Source organism: Rhea pennata, chromosome 22 (assembly GCF_028389875.1).
Source record: "Rhea pennata isolate bPtePen1 chromosome 22, bPtePen1.pri, whole genome shotgun sequence".
In the NCBI taxonomy this organism is placed as follows: Eukaryota; Metazoa; Chordata; class Aves; order Rheiformes; family Rheidae; genus Rhea; species Rhea pennata.
This window is the reverse complement of record NC_084684.1, coordinates 5,744,653-5,767,839: the sequence shown is the minus strand read 5'-3', so window position 1 is coordinate 5,767,839 and position 23,187 is coordinate 5,744,653. Positions and strand designations below refer to the sequence as shown.

General features: G+C 38.2%; 2 protein-coding genes across 3 annotated transcripts; one reads left to right on the top strand and one right to left on the bottom strand.

The window, feature by feature from the left end:
• Nucleotides 1–348: 348 nt before the first annotated feature.
• B3GALT6 (beta-1,3-galactosyltransferase 6) lies at nucleotides 349–3,709 on the bottom strand. The gene has a single exon (XM_062593338.1). It carries the CDS (start codon nucleotides 3,665–3,667, stop codon nucleotides 2,624–2,626), a length of 1,044 nt encoding a protein of 347 aa, XP_062449322.1. The 5' UTR covers nucleotides 3,668–3,709; the 3' UTR covers nucleotides 349–2,623.
• A 422-nt stretch (nucleotides 3,710–4,131) lies between these two features.
• On the top strand, nucleotides 4,132–22,114 carry SDF4 (stromal cell derived factor 4). 2 transcript variants are annotated; one of them, XM_062593540.1, is made up of 7 exons: nucleotides 4,132–4,216; nucleotides 5,836–6,202; nucleotides 11,559–11,695; nucleotides 12,146–12,259; nucleotides 15,870–16,028; nucleotides 17,080–17,255; nucleotides 18,866–22,114. In XM_062593540.1, exons 2-7 carry the CDS (start codon nucleotides 5,895–5,897, stop codon nucleotides 19,040–19,042), a joined length of 1,071 nt encoding a protein of 356 aa, XP_062449524.1. In that variant the 5' UTR covers nucleotides 4,132–4,216; nucleotides 5,836–5,894; the 3' UTR covers nucleotides 19,043–22,114. The 2 variants fall into 2 exon arrangements, with proteins under 2 accessions (XP_062449524.1, XP_062449522.1); XM_062593538.1 differs by lacking the exon at nucleotides 4,132–4,216 and adding an exon at nucleotides 4,747–5,000.
• Nucleotides 22,115–23,187: the final 1,073 nt, after the last annotated feature.

The window sequence follows — 23,187 nt, the reverse complement described above, 5'->3', positions numbered from 1 at the left end:
ATTTGTATGGATCATGTTTTTCCCAGGCCATATCTCAGATGGAGATTCAGCTTTTCTCCTCTGTTAATATTACTAATGATGAAGGAAACAGTTGAGGAGGAGAGAATTAACCGAAGTCAATAATGTAAACTACTTCCATAAGCAGCGTTACTGATATAAATAGATGAGGAGTACATTCTTACCAGCTTGAGACATGCAACAAGATTTTGGATCTGCAGCTCAGATTCCAAAACTTTAAATAACTAATTGTACACCACTAAATTCAAGCGTTGCTTGATATGCAGTTCTCACGGACCTTAAAGCACTTCCTTAAACAAATTTAAAATATGACGTTTAGCAACCTGATTTTTACTATATATCATACATTTTCAATACTTATAAATAAATACTCACAATTATAAGCACTTAATCGCATATATACATAAAAGACTAGTTTACCCAGTAGAGCAAGTAGATATTTTTACAATGCTAAAACCAATTTTAAATTTATTGTATTCTTGTTAAATATTAACTTCATGTTTTAGAATAATATACCTTGCTGAACTGCACATCTGCCTATCTGTCAATACATAAACATGCATTAGAATGGACACATGCTAAAATAATTTATTTTTCAATATCTTCATTTGCTAACTTTGTTTTTAGAAGGAAGTTGAAGATTTTATTCAAACTTTCAAAGTAGAGAATTATCATCTGCTCCAGAACAGCAGACTGAATCCTCAATAAGTTGAACAAAAAAAGAGATACAAGAACAAAAAACTATATTTGATTCCTTCGGTATAAATTGTTAACTTGCAGATCTAAGAAGCAACACCAGAATGATATCAGCACCAATTATCTTTTTCTTTGTAATTTTTCTTTTCTTGCAAGTAAGATAGATATATACTGGCCCAGGGAGAAAAGAAAAACAAAGAAGTTATATGAAAGTGCACTGTGCAACAAACAGTAAAATGGATCACTAAAAACATGCCTTTCAGGCATAAAAGTAAGAACTCTGCTTATACTGAAATATCTGTAGGTAACAAACATTATCAGAAGTAAGCAGCTCTGTACTAGTGATGGAAAAAAAGTACTTCTGTGTATTACAGCATCTGCAGTGCTGTTTGGAAGTGTTTGGATTACATGATCACCTAAGAGCTTGGAGAGAAATAACATCGAAACTGTGTAAGCTGTTCTACAGCCAAGAACCTCCTGTCTGCATTTACTGGTCAATACTGCTACTGACAAGCTCTGTCAGTGCTAGAATTATTTACAATGTAAACTAGACTAGGGGAAACAATCCCATTTCACTGAGATATCACTTCAGCAATTAATTTAGACACTTTGTAAAGCTACGTATCAAGTTATTAATAAAGTTATCTCTAGTTCCACTACCGGATGCTACTGGGGACAATGAAGGAATTCACAGAATCTAACTTTGGACATCTGAAGGTGACAATAGGGAGATTAGTGTCCTTAGATCCACATGCAACTACTAAAAAGAGACAGAAGGGCATCTTCAAACAATGATTTGGGAGGAAAAAAAATAGTAGTTACCTTCTTCCATATGATAATCAGGAAGATTTCTTTCTCTTGACTACACAAGAAGTTTGTTTTCTTAGCTGAGGTACAGAAGTTGGAATGGTCACATTTGAAATGCTGAGTACCCTCCACTGGTCAAATCTTGCTAACTTATATTTACAGAAGTAATCCAAACCAATATAAATCTACAAGTCTACAACACTTGACCATATATTAGTCAGTAGGATTATTTACTATTTTTAAAAAAGTAAAATGTTTCTTCGTGCGCAGTGTGTTTGTAGGATAAGCTAATGCCTAATAACTGAAGGCTAGCTTTATAGCATAACTTTTTTGATCCCAAATGAAGATAATATACACTATTTCTGCAAAATACCACAACCCACCCACTTTTCTAAATACAAACTTACTCTGTAGCTGCCAGATAATTTATATACATGATGTCTTTAAAACAACAATAAAAGAAAATAGAGACAAGTTACCCTGACAGTCTAACAATTCCACTCTTGTAGGTCAGAATACTCTCCAAAGAGCAGACTCTCTCCATCCCATAACTTGAATATCCTGTACAAAGCTGTTCTCTTTACTTGGATGCTTAATCTGCAACCAGCCACCTGCTCCCACTGGCAGTAGCAGCTCATTTGCTGTCCCACTGCGATCTTCAAACCTTACCAAACTTGATACTTGTTCCTTGAAAAGAAACAAACACTAGATGTTGGCCTCCCAATCTCCTAGATGGTGCAAATGTCTGCCATGATCTTTAGCAAATAAATCTTAGAATCTATTAAAGATCTTCCAGCAGCTTCGCATCCAAGTTATCTCCCCCTAGTTTTTTATTCTATCTGTATTTTGCAACCTATTCTTTGCCTTCAGTCCTGTAGTGTAAGCCTTTCCATGTTTTTCGCCTATTACTTCTGTTTTTTACATCTGTACATCATGTCATATCAGTAGCTCTTAGCAGTTTCAGGGTTACATTTATCGTGACATCGTGAATCGTGCACATCTTTGAGTAATTTTTAAGCCCAAATTACTGGAGTTTTCCCCACATGACAGTAACCAAGCTCAGAAAGTCCTTTAACCATTTGCCTTTTCCTTTCTCGACCTTTCATGGGATGCCATCCTTCCTCTGGCAACACTGTGAAGGAGGCACTCCCCAGTCATACATGTAGGAAAGCCTGAGCTTAACCTCCTCCTTACAGAGCTTCCCTTCTTTGGCAAGGGTCTGGTGCTTTTCTAGCATGTCCTCAATGCTTTGCTTATGAGATACTATGTACTTATTGTTGCAACCTCGTGACTTATACTCAGTGTCAAAACGAGGGTCGTGCACTCTCTTCACATCAATGGGAGCTAGCCAGACACCCAGGGAGACATCTTCACTCTGCCACATGTTCAAATAGTCTCGGCTAAGACGCAAGTAGTGCACTAGATCTGCAGAAAGAACATAACCCCCACCCAGAGCATATGGTAGATAGTAGTCACAGAGGACCCAGTCACTCTCTTTCCATTTGCCACCAGATTTCACTCGACCACGGCCAGAAAAGAAGCCCCAGTAGAGGCGATGTGGCTCCTTGGCCCTCAACTCTTCCACAAGCACATCCAAGCGTACAAAGGTATCATCATCAGCCTTCAGGGCAAACTGGAAATCCAGGTGCAAATCCAGCCATATGTATGTAGCCAGGACTTTGGCAGTCAGGTTCTCATAGGAATCCCGCAGTTCTGGCAGGAGAAGGAGGTCTCGGTGACGGCTCTGCTCTAGCTCCAAGCTACGAAGCTCCTCTGCGCCAACCCCACCCGTGCCAATCACAAAACGACTCCAAATGTCACCGTGAGGAGAATGCCCAGCTGCAGAGAGCCACGTGCTGCGGATGATGCTGCGGCGCTCGGTGTATTTGGGGCCGCTCATGATGAGCACAGCCAGGAAGGCTGTCTCCTCAGGGGGTGGTGGTGGGGCTGCTGGAGGATGCAGCCCCCTGGCACCCCGCAGCGACGGCGGTGGAAGCTGGTTGTGAGGGAGCCCCCGCGGGGCTGGCAGAGGCCGGAGGCCCTCAGAGGTGCATTTGGCCAGGTAAAGCAGGACCACTGCAAAGAGCGACAGGCCGCCCAGGCCCAGGGCCGTTTTATGGCGGCACAGCAGACGCAGCAGCTTCATGACAGCGGGGCCTCAACGGGGCGACTAGGCCAAGGCCAAGGCCAGGGCCCCCACGACCCCCCGCCCCTGCCAGGCCTCGCGGCCCCGCCCCCCGAAAATTTACGCGGGAAGCGCGGGAGCCCCGCCCCCGGCAGCGAGACCAGGTACGGCAACCAAGAAGGGACAGCGTTCCTCTGGAAACTCTCACCGCGCTTCGCGTTCTCTCAGAGGCGGTTTCATGTCTCCCTCCTGCTTTTTTTTTTTTGGCCTCCCGCTCGGGGAAGCGCCGGCTTAGGCCGGGAGGAGGAGCGGCTCCATCCCCACCTACCCGCTGGGCCTCCGGCGCGGACTCGGCGTGTGCAGCGCCTTCCGCTCCCCTCTCCGCCTGCCTCTGCGGGGGAGGAGCTAGGGAGGAATGGCTGCGCCCTGCGCCACCTGACCGGCTGCGACGGCGTCTTTTAGCAGCCATCTTGCAGCAGGGCATATGAGGGTGAAACGGCTGCCATTTTGGTTCTGGGCATGCCTTCTTGTGCGGGCTGCCATTTTCGTGTCAGGGCAAGCGAAGCCTCAGTAAGTGCCGTTTCAGCCTCGGGTAGCGTGTGCGCGTGCGCCTGTCGCTGTAGGTGGTGTTTTCAGTCGCGAGGCGTGATGAAGGCTCTGTGCGGGGGCGTATTGTCTGATTGTCACAGTAAAGTACGTAGTCTTGCAAAAGTCTCTGTTCCTATGCTGCCTAGATTGGTATTGTTCCGGTTTCACGGAGATTATTAGTAGTGTGTTATGGCACTATCTCAAAAAGTATATACAAAGGTAACGTTTAAAGGGCTCCCAACAAGACAGATGAACGATAGATACAAAGCTAGGGGAGTACCTATAGCCAGGGAAAGGGGCACGGCCGAGGGCTAGAGGAGACCGACCTGCTTGAGTTGGGAGGGGAGGGCTGCCTCTTCGGGGTAAGGAGGAGTACGCGAGCCAATACTTTGCCTTTGTTAGCAGCTGGGCTTCTGCTACTCATCGTCATCGGACCGTGGCAACCGCACAGCGCTGCTGGGGGGGGGGGCGGGGTGGGGTGGGAGGCGGAATCTTCGCCCGGCAAATGGCGGAAATGGCCGCTGCCCTATTCTAAGATGGCGGCTGCCCGCTCCTCACACGTAGGCACGGCGCTGTGAACAGGCTCCTACGCAGCGCTTGCCGGCCCCGTCTCCTCCCCCCCGCCGGTTCCTCCGGGGCGGGTGGTGGCTGCGGTCGTCGGCGCCCCGCTGACGTCTTGACGTCTTGCCGCCGTGTCGTGGCCGCGGGGAGCGAGGCCAGGCCGCAGCGGCGGGCCGGGCATGAGGAGTCGCGGCGGCCCGCACAGGTACAGGGTCAGCAGGGCAGGACAGGGCGCAGCGGGGCCGCGAGTGGTCTCGTGGCGCCCGGGGGAGTCTCGGCCCGCTCCCTTCACCTATCCCTGTGGTGAGGTTTCGCTGCCACCGCTTGGTCTGTGACTCCTGTTTCGGGCTGGGTGAGCCCTCCCTGGATTTGTATGCCTCCCCGGCTCACTGAAGCTTGTGTTTCTAAGCGCGATGTTTTTTTGCTGTGTGCGTTCTCCCCTCCCCCTTTCTGAGGTCTGTGAACTCGTATGTGGTAAACAGGTCATGCAAGGGCTGTCCCCAGGGTTGTTTTTCCTGTGGGCCATTTCCTGTGCGTTTCCAGCTTTGTGAGATGATATTTGTAATCATGTTTCCCTCAGTCATCTGTTTCCAAAAAGATGTTTATGTCTGTCAGCTCTTCCTTTGAAGTGACTTTGTGAGAGGTCTGGTAAATTCTGTTGTACTGCTGTGGCTGTTTCTCTAGTGTGCTGTGAAATGCAGTGCCCCTCTTAGGGACATTGCCCCAGCTGAGCTCTGGGACACGTACAGTCACACACACTTGGGTGCTCTGTATTTGCTTCTCTATGAATCATTGAGTTTTATGACTTGCTAGACCAGCTCATGCCATAACAACTGAAGATGGTTTTCAGAGCAGAACTAGGCCCTTTAAAGGATGTTATCTTCCAAAGACATAGTGGAGGGAGATTACAATTGTGTAGACTAGTAACTGATGCACATTAATTTCTTGTAATGTGTACATGGAGGTTCTCCTGAATTTTAGGAGATGTTTTATTAGTGACATTCTAGAGTTTATCTGTATGTTTTTTGTTTTTCTTTTAGGTCACTGAATCCATTCACAATAATTTAATTGACCAGTATTTTGAACAAGAGGGAAGAAAATGATGTCAAGACAGGCTTTTCTCTGCAGTTTAGGATCTCTGTATTTGTCCCTTCTATTTGTATTTCTTCTAATGGATGCTTATGCAAGGCCTGCAAACAATTCTGCCCTAAAGGAAAAACTAGTTGACACTAAAGATGAGAATGAGATCTTGCCCCCAGATCACTTGAATGGGGTCAAAATGGAGATGGATGGACATCTTAACAAAGAATTTCATCAAGAAGTTTTTCTAGGAAAAGAAATGGAAGAATTTGAGGAAGACTCTGAACCCAGAAAAAATAGGAAGAAGCTCATGGTCATCTTCTCAAAGTAAGCTATGTGTACATCCCCTTGCCCCTCTCAGGAGTGAGTATATGTGTGTTTGAGGGTCACAATCAGTGTTCAGGTTTGGTGCTATGATCTTCTGGTAAAATTTATAGCAGAAGCTATTGTTTCTGTATGAAAACGATTAGCTTCTTAGGGATGAAAAGTAAAAGATGTATTTCTTTTTCATAGTTCAAAGGATATCATATTCACATTTTAGATTCATGAATTAGTAAGAAAGGAATTCAACAGTGGTAGAATGCTTATGCAATAAACTGAAAGTGGGATTTTCTTCCAGTTCCAGTAAGTCCTACTGCTTTGCTGTAAGTTTAGTTCCAAATGATGATCTAAGTTTCTTATTTATTGTTTGGGTTTATACTGTTTTGGATTTTGGAATTTTGGGTTTTGTTGCTGCAGTGACTTCTGCAAATACAGTAGAGGGAGAACACTCAAAAGATCCCATAGTGAAGCCAGAAGAAGAAAAAAGATGGATGCACAGTGAATAAGACTGTGGTTAATGAGCTCATAGCTGCATTTTTCTGTTCATAAAACTTCCTAGTAGATATTAAGTGTCCAAATTTGAGTGTCTGGAGATACATGAGTTTAAAAACAATTATACCTAACAGACTATAACAGGAATTCAGAAGTTAAAATGACAACTCTTTTTCTTCATGAGTTAAGAACTGTTGCTAACCAAGCGTTTAACTCCTGGGAAATTAGAAAAATAAGCATCCTGAGAATAAAAGTTCAAATTTTCTTTTACAGATGTTTTTTGAAAACTCCATAGAGCTGTTTACTTAATGTAAAGTAGTATCTTTACTTTTAGCTATTAAAACACTTTTTCCATTTATAAAACACTTCTTGTACTAGAAAGGGTTTGTATCTGCTAATAATCTCACCTTATGCGTGTGTTTGGAGGTCAGTAAATAGAATAGAATTAGAAATGCATATTAATGTGTTCTTTCAGACACTAAATGGCGGTTAGCTTTATTTGTATTTTTGCAATTGAAGATTAATTTTGTTAGAACAACCTAGATTATATTGGTGCTCTTAATGCTGATTGTAACTTGGGGGTGTGCATGTAACTGAGATGAAGGATGTTGAAAATAATGGAGCATACTTCTGATGACTGATTTTACTAAATAAATGACACTAAGTACTAGAACTCAGATTTTAGTGAGCCTTGCTTTTAGAGGGATAGTTATCTTGTAAATTAAATAACATCTCTTCTGCACTTGAATTCAGCAGTTCTGTTCAGTAGCGTAATGCGTGTGGCTTTCTGTTAGGATGTTTTTGTGGTAATGGTGTTACCTTTGTGAATTTGAAAGCTGATTCCCTGCTTCTAGCACTTGCATTTTGTTGATCTTTTCAGCTACTTAAAAGCAGCCCCCTACTTGTGGTTGAAAAGTAAAAAATCTTGTGTGTTATGCTGAGTGCCTCTCCTTGATGATCATTCATCAGGTCACAGACTTAAATAGAACTTATGTTAGTTATTACTACACACAGAGATTGATACATATCTGTATTCCCTCCTGCAAAATTGAGTGAATCCTTTTGTAAAGCAGAACTCATTTCTACAAAGTATGACTGGGTAGAGGTTGAGTTTCAGCAATTCTTGTAAGGATAGCTCTTAATGTAGCAGCTGTGGCTCTGTGTTCAGACTGCATGTAGGGAGTGGTTTTGACAAGATCTATATCTTTCCATGCCCCCTTTCTTAATTTCAAGTCTACCTCGCAAAATCTTAAGTTTTCATTTCTTGTAACATCTTCCCACTATGGACAGCAAGATTGATTATGACAGCCAATGTAGGACAATAGCATGTAGAATAAAGAGTGTGGACAGGTGACACGTTAAGTTCTTCTGTTTTGGTATCTTCAGTTTCAATTATAGATTTGTATTGTTCAGTTAAAAACCTATTTATGTTGATGTTTGTAAGCCATTCAGTTTTAAGTAATGCATATATCCTGATTTGTATTTTCAATAGATTTATATATTAAAAGCAAACATATGTAAAAACATAAGTTTTACATATCCCCCTCAGTGTGTAAAGTATAGCTTTGTTTTGTTTTGTTTTTTTTGAACATGACTTCCTGGATCTGCTTTTCATTGTGATGAAACAAAAGCCTACTCTGTAGCTATTTGTACTTGATGCTCAAAGAAATTGTTATCTTTGGTCCTTTAGGTAAGAAAACTGGCATCTTGCTCCTCCCTCCCCCCTCCCCCTCCATTATGTAGAGCAGCATTGAAGTGTTGTCATTTAGGGACCTGAAGACATGAATTTGATCATCTGAGTGATGAAAGGGTAACTGCTAATACTTTCAGGTGTGAACCTTATGAGTGGTGGCCACAGTAATCTGATTTTTATGGCTTTGAGAAACTGGACTGGAATGTTAAAAAGTGTTACTCCAGGCTTGACTTTTCTTCAGTGTGGCCCTTGTTACAGGCTTCTGTTAGAAAAAAATAACAATTATCCTGCCAAGTAGTGTACTTGGTAAAACTGCCTTGGAGTAAGAAACAAACCTTTATTTTGTGATTAATGTAGTTGAATGAAGTACAGTTTGAATAGTGAAGTGCTAACCTCGAATGCAGACACTATTTTGTAGGAGTTATGATTCTGATACTACTGAAATATAGTATAAATACTGATGGTGTATATTTATTACATTGCATCAATTACTGTGTGGCCTGTGGTTTAATTTGGTTTGGAATGAGAGTTATGAGAGCGTTAAGGTACGTTTCTCTCTGTAATCTGTATTGTTGAAATCTAATTAATGATGGTAGTCTCCACTTTTCTATCAAGTCATGAAGTAGTACTTTAAAGACAAATTTCTGAAGATTGAGATGTCACTGTAGGAGAAAACTGTTGGTAGTTCTTCTTGTGGAAGAAGTAAAATTGATACTTGTTTTGGAGCTGGTATACCATGAAGTCCTGAGGAAATTTTTACAGACATGTAAGACTTTTACAGACATGTAACTGTAGAAAGTTTGAGCAAAACTATGATCTGATACATTTTTCTTGCTTGGATTAAGCTTCTTTTATTGAACTTCTTTCCAGTTCTTCTTCGATGCATGTTTGTATGTGGGAGCATGTGTGCCTTTTTTAAAGGAGTATATTAAAATGTACTATTCTTCAGTAAGATTTCTGAGTGTTCGGGGCTCGGAACACTTTCCCTACAACCATGTTATAAGATCAGTCTTCTGTGAGTTACCAGTACAGCTGTGCATAATTATTTAAAAGCTCGTTATTACGGGAAATATGTTCGGTAGTCCATCCTGAATAAAATAATTACCTAAGGAAACATGGACAGTTGTGGGTGGTTCCCCCTTCTCCCCCTTTGCATGTAGTCTTGATGCAGGGCCAGGTATTGTTTTTCACACAGTTGTAAATATTTAATTCTCAAAAGCAGTAGTGCTGTTTATGGGCACTGGAGTGATTTCAACTCACATCATATAGTGAGTGCCTGCTGATTCATGAGAGTGAGTCATTGGAGACTTTTTATGAACTGTGGTAGCAAAACAAAGGTCTACTTTTGTGAACTAGAGGAACAATACCCTGATTCAAATTTCAGATAAATGTGATGCTTGCTACCTTTTTACCTGTTTAGTATGTGATTTAAATGTAAAATACAGGTTGGAAATAACTTTGATTTAAAGAAACTTAAATGTTAAGGGGAAAATACTTTGCTATCCCTTCTTATTTTTTAACAGTCCCTATTCCATGTCAAAAACCCATATTTGTTCACAGGCTAATGCAAGGTGCACAAGTGGAACAGTGCCACAACAACTGTACTGTTGTCTTGCTGTTCATTACAGAAAAGCTAATGATACTGAGTCTGTGTGCAAAGATACAGTACAGTATTTAAAAATCCTAGTATAACTCTCTCTAATGCAACTAAGCATTTTAGGAGGTTAGATGCTTGGGTCATTTTTTAACTTAAGCTTTTAACATTTAGTTGACATTTAAAGTTAAATTGTGTACTTTGAGTTTCGGTGATAACATTCAGTAGTGTTGAGATAGTGATCTTAGCAGATAAGATAGTGATGCAAACAGATTAAAAAAAAAAAAAAAGCCACAGTCAGGCTGATATTTTTTCTTTTCTTAAAAAATGTTGTACTTCGAATAGTATCTCACCTTTTAAATTTCATTGATATCTTCTAAGTTTTAAGCATACCTCTACCTTTTTGGATATATACCTAACGATGTACTCAGAAAAACTTTAAAATGCCATGTTGATTTTTGTATTTATTCAACTGTAGTTTTTATATTAACTTCTTTTTAATGAAATGAGCTTTAAAATAGACTGCCATCTCAGCAGTTTTTCCTTGCTAAAGCAATCTTGATAGTATATTAAGGCAAAAAGTGGCTGGACATTTACTAACAATTTTGTCAATGAGGCAAAAAAATTATAAATATGTGTGTGTATGTATGTGTGTATATACACACATATATATCACATGTATACACACAAGTGTTTCTGCAGCTCAATAGGAATGAGTACAAGAATATATTTTGACAAATCAACGTGAGCCTGATATCTCTGAGAAGTAATGGAGACTAAATGTATGTACAGAACTGGTCTTAATTCTTAAAACTGCATTTTAATCAGCTGTAATGTGTTTAACAGATCAAGGGGTATGTAAGTGGGGAAAAAAAATATTATCCTATAGTCAAAGCATTATATAGTCTTGAAAGCCATTGTACTAAAGGTATTAATGTCATTGTTTTTAATGGTCACGACAGTTGTGATGTGTCCTAGGCAGACCCAGGGAAGCAACCCATCAGTAAACCTCGGAGTCCTTGGAAAATAAGGGTAAACAGGACCTGGCAAAATATATTGAAGTTAATGGTTTGAGAGAATATTAAATTTTTTTTTCAAAATAGTGAAGTCTACATCTTACAGTTGACAGTTTTGAACCATTAAGAAATGAGCGTAAGGCTAATATGCCATGAGCTGCATATTTGTGGTTTCTTCTACTTTAAAAACATACTCAAAAGCATAACATTGAAATGGGTTAACTTATAATAAAGTGAAATATGGTTATTTTTTTTTAAGAAGTACTTACCTAGGTGCCTGATTTGAAAAGGTGGATTTGAAACAGAAGGAAACGTACTACCTGGTAGTTCGTGAATGCTTTCTTGTTGTAACTCAGAGTCTATTTATATTTACTTAAATATAATTATGAAATAATTTACTAGCTTGCTACTTTTCCCTTTAGTTGAAAGAATGTATAACTTCTCAGAGACAGTTATAATGTGCTTTTTTTCTGTAACAACCTATGTTTGTTATTTTTTGGTAAAGTAATTCATTTAGATTCTATGAATATTCCCAAAATCAAAATCTTGTTTGCTGTCCTTCCACAGGGTGGATATAAATAATGATAAAAAGATAAGTGCTAAAGAGATGCAGCGCTGGATCATGGAAAAGACGGATGAACACTTCCAGGAGGCTGTGGAAGAGAATAAAATGCACTTCAGAGCTGTGGACCCTGATGGTGATGGTAAGATGAATAATTCATCAGTCTCCTGATGACATCAAATCAGTTGCTAGTGGCCAAATTGACTGGCTGCCCTTTAGATGTGCTGTGATAAATCCTAGTTTCTTTAGACTACTTGTAACCCTTTGCATCTCAACAGTTGTGATCATACTTAAGATGACAAAGCAAAGAAGTAATGTGCTCTCAGCATTGTAGACCTCTGTGTTGACTGCTGCATTATTTCACTCAGACACAGGAAATCTTAAGATCTCCAGGAACAAGAGGATGAGGACCATGACTTCAATAGATTATTTTCATTTCTTTAAGGAAATATGAAGTGAATCAGGTGATAGTATCTTTCTATTCAGAAAAGTTAGTGTGGTGGCTACAATGCTGAACTCGTTAAGAAATGAGGCCAAAAGTTAAGCATTTTAATCTACTATGTGATGTCTGAGATATAGCACTCTCTTACAGGCCGTGTGTCCTGGGATGAATATAAAGTTAAATTTTTGGCAAGTAAGGGCTTTAATGAAAAAGAGATTATAGAGAAGATCAGAAACAATGAAGAGCTAAAAATTGATGAGGAAAGTGAGTACACTTTATTTTCCTTTAAATCTAAATGTCAAAACTGTTCTTATTGTGAGATGAATGTCTTAGCTGCTCTTCAGCCTCTAACAAGTCCTAAGAGATTACTAGACTCTAGAATACTAGATTTCCCTGGAACTCGGATCTGTGCTCCTAAACACTCTTGATACAAGTGTTTACCACCAAAAATCATAGCTGCTTATTTCTTTCTACCTATTTCAGTAGTTTTCAGTTATTTATGTTTAATAGTCTGCTGACTGTATCAGACTTGTTATTGGTGGCCCATTGTCAGCTGGGGTACCAGGTCCCCTCTTGCTCCAAATGAAAGGGAGGTGGCTATACACTATTCCTCCTCTAAAGCTGAGTAGGCACATATAAGCAAATAAACTGTGTTGTGTTAAAGTAGGTGTATACTTAAGCATTGCAAAGCATGCTACAAATTAATAGCAAAAGCTTGCCCAACAATTCTTTCATATATCACAAAAGTTCTTGAGAGAGAGACTTCTTAGGTTAACAGGACTGACCATTTCTTCCTTATCACTTCTGAAACTTTCATTGAATCTGACTTGTTCTAAACATGGTAACTCTTCAAGGAGTAACTTTTTTTCCCCTCTCTGAAAGAATTTAAATTTACTGTTAAGTAAAACATCAAGCTTTAGCCTTTCCTTGCAGGAATTAGTCATTTAAAAGTGAGTTAGGTTATATTTTCCATTTATCAAAAAAGCAACTAAAATGCAAATTGGCCTTTGAATTTCATGGTAGGGAAAATACCTGTACAGTATGTTCTATGGCAGTGTGGTTAGCTACAGTTTACAGGAATGCTTGTCAGATAAAAGATTTGCTGAATAAGGGAAGTGTGTACACAATCATTTTTCTACCTAGGTAACAAGCATCGCTTGGGAAAATCGAATTGGTTATCTACCACTTCCTGAGGATGATAGGCAAAACTTAATTTCAAGCTTTCCTGCATCACAAAAGTATTTTTTTAGTTGGCTTTTTTTTTCATAAAATAACTCAACAGTAGATCCTCAGACATATGGTCTGAGTCTTAGACAAAAGTTGCTGTTGACCTCTAACATACTATTGTTTGGATGCCAGGCTAAAACTGGGGACACAACTTAGTTAAGTTCTCAGCTACATTTTCAACTGATGGTGAAAGCTGAGTTCTGTTTTAGCCTGAAGAAAGACAGGAGAAAGGAGGTTGCTTTGTGACTTCTGAACATTTGGGGTTGGCAACGTAGAAAAAGCACAAGCAAGTCACTTGATTGTTCTGTATTTACTAGTGTCTTTGAAGTAATAAGTACTCTAAAGAATTTGCATTAGAATGCTCACTAACGTGTGAAGAATAAGGAAGTTCAAAAAAAAAAAAAAAAATCCCTGAAGACTTAACTTTTAATTGTAACTATCAGTTCAAAACTGTAAATATTGCCATGTGTTGCTTTTCTCTTGTAGCTTCTCAACTCATGCAGGAGCTGCTCGAGACAGATTACTTAAACTTTTCTTTTTAATCCAAAGGAGTTCTTGATCTTAATCTCACAACACCTGACTGGTGATTCAGAATATTTTTAGCACTTGTGAAATGCTTCAGTCTTGTATTTGTTAGTGTGTTTTGGGGATAGCAGGGTGTGCCACAGACTGTATTTTTCCAGTGTGTCATTTAGAAAATGCCCACACTAGGGGGAAAAAAAATACAGGTATCTCTTTCCTGTTTGGTTATGTTCATGACCAGTAGGTGTATGTAGTATTCATGCTATGTGTTGCAGGTTCTCTCTCTCTCTCTCTCTGGGGCATACTCTTAGTGGAAACTTGTTCAAACAATGATTTCTTTTTTTCTCAATTGAGTTTAGGAAAAATTCACTTAAAGTGCTTGTCAACATGATATAAGATGAAATGAAAGAAGTGGAAATGTAAAGTGATTTCTGGTTCTGGTATGTCAGTTTGTACATGTGGTTCAACTTGCATTTGCTCCTTGCAGCAAAAATGTTTTCCTTCATTAAATTATAGTGATAACTAAAACATTAGCAGGTTCTAGGTCTGAAGTCACCTTACTTTCTAATACAGAATAGCTAAGGAAGAGGAATAAGTACTTGAATCATTACTAAATAAATTTCTTGGTGCTTAATCCTGCATCTCTGCTTACTGTTTTCAAACTTGCTTTTCTAAAGGCCACTTTGAAATTTCTTGGTTTCAAAAAATGAAAAGTTCTTCCAGAAATACTGACTGTTTCTGAGTCCAAGAATATGAGTTGTTTCTGTGTTGGAGATTCTTTTGAATTCTCAGCCTCTGACATAGTAAGGGAAAGAGGGAGGAGCAAGATAAGTCTTCTCATTGGTTTCCTAATTACAAACTTCATGATTCTAGTTGTTCTGCCTGTTCAATTACAAGCCTTGTAAGAAAGTTATGCATGAGACGTATTCCTGATTATTATATCAAACTTAACTAAAAATTAAACCTAGTTTTTACAATTGTAAAATTTAATTCACATATGTAGTTTTGTGATGGAGGGTAAAGGTGCCGACTGGAATTGTAGTATGGTGAAAAAAACAGCCTTTGTACTTTACGAGAGTGTAGCGTGCGTAATTCTGTCGGCACTTTATGGTAGATCACTATCATTTTGTCAACTATTTTCAAATACTTTGAGCTTGAACGTACCTTAAAGCAGTTTAGACCAGCAATACAACTGGTTTTGGTTTAGATAATGTGTTAAGAAATGCCAGTGTGAAGTAGTAAAGCTGGGCACTGTAATGCTGGAGTAAAAAAACATGCCCTTTTCATCATGCTTGGAACTGTGATGTTGAAGAACAATATTTTCTGATGTGTGGTAGACTTACAAAGTGCCTTTGAGTAGAATTAAACTGTTGTAATGTACAAAGCAATGAAACAGTGGTGCTCACAGATTAGAAGCATCTTCCTTGGTCTGTCCGTAGTGATGTTATTTGTTCTTAGAAGAAAGCATGCAAAGTGTTATGGGGCTTGTTATTCTATTATTACTTTTGTTTGTGTAGAAAGGAAATTTGACATCTTCACTGAAAACACTAACTAGATTTTTGATCTTAAAATTGCAAGAGATGGGGATATTGGATTTGAAACCTATTTTAACAAGTTAAAGGTGCAGACATGGTTTTAAGTAGAAAATGCTTATATTAATTCAGAAGAAAGGTACTACTAGAAGGCAGAAAGGTGAAGAATTTCTGTTGGTAGTGGCCTCTAAAATATCAAAAAAAGGGAAGGAGGACTTGGAATTTACAAGTATTACACAAAGTTGAATTAGCCATACCTACTCCCTGAAGCAGATAATCTTTTTTTCTTCCTTCTACAATAGTTTCCACTTCCTGCACTGCAGTTTTGATGCAGGTACAGCTAAATCTTTATTTTCATTTCTTCAGTTCAGAGCTTCGGTTAGAGGATCTTTTCTAGCGTTTCATCTCTTAGCTAGTCCAAACTAATTGCACTGTGTTTCCCTTTGTCCCCCACACTCCATCCTCTACTGAACAGTAAAATAACTTTAACCAAGGATAACATGTGAACCAAACAGTTGAGTAACAGGCAAGGTATATTTTTGAGAACTGTAACTAGATTAAAAATAATGGTTTAATCTTGCTTACTTTTTTAGCACAGGAAGTTTTAGATAATCTGAAGGATCGGTGGTACCAAGCTGACAATCCACCGCCTGATCTGTTGTTGAATGAAGAAGAATTCTTGTCCTTTCTTCACCCAGAGCATAGTAGGGGAATGCTTAAATTTATGGTGAAAGAGATCATCCGAGATCTGGGTATGCCATTTTAAAACACGTTTTCTTGGGAGTTATTTACTTAATTTTGTTGAGTAGCAGCAAAACTTGAACAAAATGTAAGGAAAATACAGTGTAAACACAGATGCTGACATTACTTGGGGTTTTCTGTGGATCTCTAAAGGCTAAATCTAATATCCTGTTAAAGAACAGCACAGCATCGTATGTTAGAAAGATATTCCTTTATTCCTTTATTCAGAGTCCTTTATTCAAGGAAGATCAGCTGACACTGTATCACAGTCAAGTGCTGCTGCACTGCATGGTCATTGTAGCAGTAATCAAAAGGGGTTGATGTATATTAGAATAGTCTAGAATATATTGATATGAATGTTCAGTGAGGAGGTATTTAATTGCTTTGTACTCTTCCAGTATAGCAGTAATGTAAGAGATGTGACATACAGACCTGATAGTGGAAATAAATGGTTGAGACTTCTAAGAATATATTTTTGTTTAATTCATAAGTATTGGTGCAAGTCTTTTTCTGTTGACTCAATAGTTAAGCATATTTGAAATCACTAGAACATCTACATTTAAAAAAGAATTTCTACTTTGCTAGTAATTGGGTTAATAAATATGAAGAGTGTCCAGTGATATCTTAACTGCATGATGTACAAACAAAACTCCAGTACACAGGGTTTTTATGAGGGTTAATATTACTAGAATGTTAACTTAGGGGGAGGCTGGGTACAACTGTAATAGACTTTCTAGTGCAGTGAATTGTTCAAATTGAAAAGATACCCCTAGCCTGCCAGCTGGTATATCTTTCAGACCAGTTAGATTTATTTTTTTATTTAGTATATCGATGAGTGCATGTTTTTTAGCCTTCTAAAACACTCTGTGAACTATAATGCAGAGAGTCTTCTGTTACCCACATAGATATAAATGGTAGCTATTCTGTGCTGGAGTCAAGATTGTGGACTGCTGAAACTAGGCAGGCTGTATTAATGACGTTGTTGACATGAAGAAATTTCTCATTTTTAATTAACTCTAAGCAAAAGCTTTTCAACTCAGTTACAATGTACTTCTGTTGTAGATCAAGATGGAGATAAGAAACTAACTCTTTCAGAGTTCATTTCATTACCTGTTGGTACTGTAGAGAACCAGCAAGCTCAAGATATTGATGATGATTGGGTAAAAGACAGAAAGAAGGAATTTGAGGAAGTCATTGATGCTAATCATGATGGTATTGTTACAATGGAAGAGCTGGAGGTAAGTCTTCCCTATATAATTATTTCAAGTATTTTTTAAAACCCATAGATGACTTACAAATACAAGATTGAAACTACTCTAGAAAATTTCAAGTCCAGAAATATTTGAATTGACAGTATGACTTCTTTAAAGACTTCTGGATTATAGTGTTCTTCTGCAGTGGTTGTAGGTAGGATGGTGTAATGCTTTTTCTTAAAAAGAGAGGGGGAATTTTCCTAGTTTAACTGTTATTCTTAGTTATGTTCTTAGGGGTTTTTCGTCATAGACGTTGCTATGGATATCTGGGGCATAAAAGAAAGTTTCGACTTCATTAGGCCTTCTAATTAAAGGGGCAACATACTTTCAGTTACAAAAGAAGTAAGTGGCGATCTATATATTCATTTTAAAAAACAAACAAAAAAATAAACCCTGGTGCTCCACTAGCCTAGAAACAACAGGTAATAAGAGACATGTCTTTCAGACTATTTTTTTCTATTTTTAAATACAAATTATACTTTCAAGTGTGGATATTAGTTTGTGGCCTTTTTTGGACTTCTATTTGCAGAAGTGAGACTTTCTAACACTTGTCTACAGAAGCATCTACCAACCAACACATTATTTGTAGCCCTATAATTGTGGCAATTTGGCAAGTGGAAGAGGCTTGTGGCTCACTTCTAGCTTTCTTTTTAGAATATAAGAATATATTTTAGCTTTCTTTTTAGAATATAAGAATATGCTTTGATTACCAGAATTCAGCTTGCAATATAGGCAGTGTGATAGGCAGTGAGAAAAGATGAATGTCACTTTAAATTTTTAACCTTACTAGTATGCATCTATGTGGGTTTGAGAGATGGATTTATGATCTATAAGTTATGCTCAGACATAGACAAAATTAGTAGCATTTTTGCTGAGAATTTTATCCATTTTTTTAATCTGAGATTTTTAAATAAATTATTCATATAAATATATATTTGTGTATATATTCAGGTGTTATAATGCTATTCTGTAAAAGATCACAATTAGACCATGTTTCATCTGAAGATGAAAAGTGAAAGTAAATATCTCTGGAGTTCTCTGTATCATGATCCAAAATGCACTGTTTGAAAACTTTAAAGTTATTTCAAGTTAAGTGAGGAAAATGTTTCATTTTGAAGACTTTTTGCCTCCATAAATCTCTTTGCCGGGTAGCTTTAACATATTAGCATATTCCAAATTAAATGTGCTCTAAAAAGATTACCTCCATAAACAAGAAAAATCAACTCATACAGAGCGGTAGGTGTGCAACTTCAAATATTTGGAGCTGATATTTCTTCACAAGAACCACTGGTTTTACTACTGGGTTCAGTTTGCAACAAAAATATTAAAAGTGCATTTATTTTAAACGCTAACATGAGCTGAGAAAAGTCTAGATTTGTGTTAAAACAGTTGAGGAAGCAGCGAATGGAAAAATAGCCAGGAGAAAGATGTAATCCTGCTAAAGATGTGCTATTGCCCTTTTCTGTGACTTATGTTCATTTTGAGGTGGCTTATATTGGTCTCAATTCCTGAAGCTTACATAGAGCTGGAGTTTAGAATTCTGGTTTGGGGAAATATGTATTTAGTGAGTGAAATGACTGTCTTATTTGTTTTAGGAATATATGGATCCTATGAATGAGTACAATGCCCTAAATGAAGCAAAGCAAATGATAGCAGTAGCAGATGAAAATCAAAACCATCACTTAGAGCTGGAAGAGATCCTGAAATACAGTGAATACTTCACTGGCAGCAAACTTATGGACTATGCACGTAATGTCCATGAAGAGTTCTGACAATGCTCACTTTTTTCAGAGCTCGGAAGCACCTTCTTACTTTCCCAAAAGAACCCACCAAAAAAACAAAGAAGTTACCTTGCTGCTATCTGTGTTGTATGCATACAGTGTGTTGACCTAGACTAAAAAAGCTCCGTCCACATAACTGCAGCTCTGTTGCCTTCATTTTGAAGAGAAGCGGGGCTGGGGAGGAGTCTAAAAATAATGCAGTTTCTGCACTACATCAACTCATCCCATTTTGTACAGTTAATCCAGCTGAATTTTCAGCTGCTTTTGGCTAATCACATTTGGTGGAGGTATCTTTAATATATTAATTCTTTTTTTGTTACCTTCATAGCTGCTGGTCCATGGAAATTGCAAATAACATTGAAAGATTTTGGCTTTCTTAAAGGGATTGTGGTTTAAATCCGTAAGTTCTGATGCCATGAAAAAATCCATCTATAGACTGACTGAAAAACTTCTATTTTGCTCAGCAAAGTATTTCTTTGTATTTTGTGTACAGTTTATATCAGCATCAATATTTCTTAGTTAAAAATCAGTAAACTGTAGTTGGATGCTGTTTTCTGGGCTGTTCTTGGTTGTTTTTTTCCTCACTATTTTACCAGTCTCTGTAGTCAGCACGCATTCTTAATGTTGTATGTACTGAATATCAATGAATTTCTCAGCTGATACCATTGCTTTTGTCTCTAGAGTTCAGTTCTTCATGGACTTTACTCCAGGAGTGTGAAACCTGTTGTGCTAGCCTGTTAAAGGCATTGGCTCTAGTGTTACCCTGTTGTAGTCAATTTCTGTTAACTTATTAGAAATACTTTGGGACTTGAAGAAAAAGACACAATAGCCACATTCCTGAGATGGCTCATTCATTTACAGTAATTTGGCTCATTCTCCAGTGTTTTCTCAATATATCTCAATCTAGCCCTATATTGTTGAAGACTTAATACAAATCTCCCTCTGTCACTGAACTGTCTTTGGAAACTGGGAGAAAGAACTTGCTTTAAGTGTTACAGAGAACTCTTTTACATCTGAATTAAAAAGAAAACTAGTTTATGATGTGACTGGTTTTTCATTTGCATCTGTACTGTGATTGTGGAAGACTAAGACTGCTTAGGTCTTAAATTTAAATTATTTATGAAATGAATCACTAAGGGGAAGATTTCTTTGTGGATGTACAGATGCATTGAGTAAATGGATTAATCTTCTAGGATTATGATTTCTACTTAACCGTAATTCATTAAAACTAGTAGAGTTGCTTGTTTCTCTGCAATTTAGTGATGCTGACAAACTCGTGAATGCTAAGAGTGGAGGAAATATTGGCTTTGCTTTTGCAGTGCCTCTGCCAGAGCAATGTACAGTCAGCACTTGAAGTTTTCTAATCAGTCAGTTTTTGAGTAATCTCTGAGAAGCATCCCAAGGGTCAAATCTACTACTGTCTAAAATAAGAACCTGAATTAAAAAACGTTTTCTATCTTTACTGTAAGAAGAAGAAAAAAATCTGAAAGGTTGCCTGAAAATCCAAGGTACTATATTTGATTTAATTTATTCTCTTAATACAAATATTGCTGTTTGTTTCTGTTTCAGATGTCCCCCCCGCTTTTTTTTGTTGAATGGCTTGTATCAAAGTTATCTTATACATCCATCTTTTTGCATTAAATGTTTGTGTATGTGCTTTGGAAATGTTGCTCTTGAGCTTGTCAGTGAGTAGGAAGAATCCAAACTCTCCAGAGTTTGTCTCCAGACAAAATACAGTTTGAAAGAACTGCTAGAGAGGAGTAAATTCAGTTTACGATCTCATATTTCATGTAGAACCAAGAGTATCTGCATATTTCTATTAAAAAGAGCTTATGAAGACTGGCCTAGAAAGTCTTACATGTTAGTCAAACTCCCTCTGCACATACTTGATTGCAAGGCCGTGAGTTTTAGGTTAGCCAGAGTCAAGAAACCCTCTACACAAATCCCACAGCTAAAAACATGATGCTTAGTAGAAATCATAGGTATGGCTGTTCTAAGTTAATCAGCAAAAGGTCTGCAGTTTTCTCTTTTTTTTAGCTGAGTCTTCATAAATTCATAATCACCTCCACTTTCAACTAATACAAAAACATGGATGTAAACACAGTTTTGCAATGGAATGGCCTCCTGTCTACTTCAAGACAACTTGTAGCAACATCAGTCAATAACTGTATAAACTTTCTTGGATTGCATTCTTCTATTATACTCTAGTTGTTTGCAGAATTTAATCATCTAGATTTCAATAACGTGACTGCACAAATAGAATCTGGTAACATCTGATGCTCATAAAACAAGCACTAGTGTTTGTAGAAGGATTTTGAGCAGCTGAAAGGTGATGAAATTTAAAACTTCATCTGTCAGAGGCAAAGATTATGCATATTCAGTCTGGAGTTTAATCTCCTAAAGCTAATAATGTGAACATGGAATCCCTTGAAAAATACAAGATAATACAGCAGATAGCTAGCAACTGCAGAAATGTTAAAGTATGTGCTGTGCGGTATGTTGCAGTATTTGCCATGTACTGCTGAGAAGTTTCTTTAATGTCTGTGTGCAGTCCTGCACTCTGATGTTTTGAGTTTTTCCCTATCAGGAATCAGGATCACATGTGAACAGCTGTATGATAAAGTAGACGCATGGTGGGATTTGGAGGTACTTGAGACTGGTCCAATGTAAATTTTAGGGGAAGTTCAGACTATTCCATTTTGTCAAAAGTTTTTATTTATTTTAGTATTTTGTATCCATTCAGTCTTTCTCTCGTTCTTGTAGGCCCTTGCCTGCAAGGGAACCCTTAGTTGTGTGTAATCTCTAAGGAGTTTAGCAGGTTTTTGCTTGAGGAGTATTTTTTGTTGTTGTTTTAAGCCTTCTGTTTAGCACTACTTTTGAGATCAGTGCATTTTTTTATTTACTGTTCGTGAATAATCTACCTACTGTTAATAGGAGTGCTACTGTCACCTGGACATGTTTAGTCTTCCCAGAATTCAAAAGCTTATATAAAACATAGGATAAGTGTCTGTAGTCAAAAAAAGTTGTATGTATATTGTTGAATAAAAGTAGACCGGAGTCTGACCTCCTAGCATGGCTCATCTCGGCACCCTGAAACTTTCCTCCTCTCCTACTCCAATCAGAGTAGCTGTGTTCAAGTTGGGTTTTGCGAGCAGTCTATGGCACATAACATCTCCACAACAAAGCCAGGCAGCATATGGGACAGGTTAACTGACATTGGCCAAAATCCAGCCAAGGAGTATGCTAAATGATACAGGATGATTACTATGCACTCTCCCTGTTTTATTTACTGGCATAATGTGGCATATAGAGGAATGCAGTGATACCAAGCCCAGTAAAATTCAGGGATACTATATGTAAAAACTGAATTCTAAAGCTGGCATATGAAGTCTGTGTGGTGGCTGCTTTTATTTAATAAGTATTTCATCTGCATTAAAGTGTCCTTAACAGGAATATCAATGTTTCATCATCACTGCTCTGGTATTTTGGGAGTTTTCCGTTTAAATGTACGTAGCAGACTTCTAGCCTTTCCCAGTGAAGTTCACAAAAAATGTTTGCATTTTCAGTTCCTTTCTTAATGAACAAGCAGAGTCTCCTACTATTGTGAAAGAGAATGAAATAAAAAAAAAAAAAAAAAAGAAAAAAAGAAAAAGAAGAAGAAAATTTGATTAAGTACTGCTCATGGGAGAACTTAGTCATGAGATGTAAAGCCACCTGAATGATGTTGAATGCAACAATACAATGGGAAGAGATTTGGCTGTTTCCTGTGTGCAGATATTGAATTTGAAGGTTGTTGAAGTATGCTGGTATGGGCTGTTTGCTCTGTCTCCTGTAGTTCCTTTTGGATGAAATGGCTTTAACATGTGACTTTTGCATAGTGTCTGTTTCTCCATGCCCCCCCCCCCCCCCCAATAATTGAAAAAGTGGGAAAATACCTCCTGGTTTGCCTTACTTTTGTTTTTCCTGCTACTGTGAAACAATCTTGGAGAAAATTGAGAGATGAAAAGCAGCAGTCTAGAGAAAACACTCCGATAGTTTTGCTGTTCAGTCTTTCCAGGTACAGCAGGCTAACCATGAGTCCAAATATGCTGCTATTCTCATCTCCTTCACATTTAGACAGTCGATCTGCTCTGTCT

Bases quoted from the DNA above. Each gene is read 5' to 3' on its own strand.
- SDF4 (XM_062593540.1), top strand. From the start codon at position 5,895: ATGATGTCAAGACAGGCTTTTCTCTGCAGTTTAGGATCTCTGTATTTG. The intron at 6,203-11,558 runs GTAAGCTATGTG...GTCCTTCCACAG, and splicing joins CTCATGGTCATCTTCTCAAA to GGTGGATATAAATAATGATA. The intron at 17,256-18,865 runs GTAAGTCTTCCC...TATTTGTTTTAG, and splicing joins TTACAATGGAAGAGCTGGAG to GAATATATGGATCCTATGAA.
- B3GALT6 (XM_062593338.1), bottom strand. From the start codon at position 3,667: ATGAAGCTGCTGCGTCTGCTGTGCCGCCATAAAACGGCCCTGGGCCTG.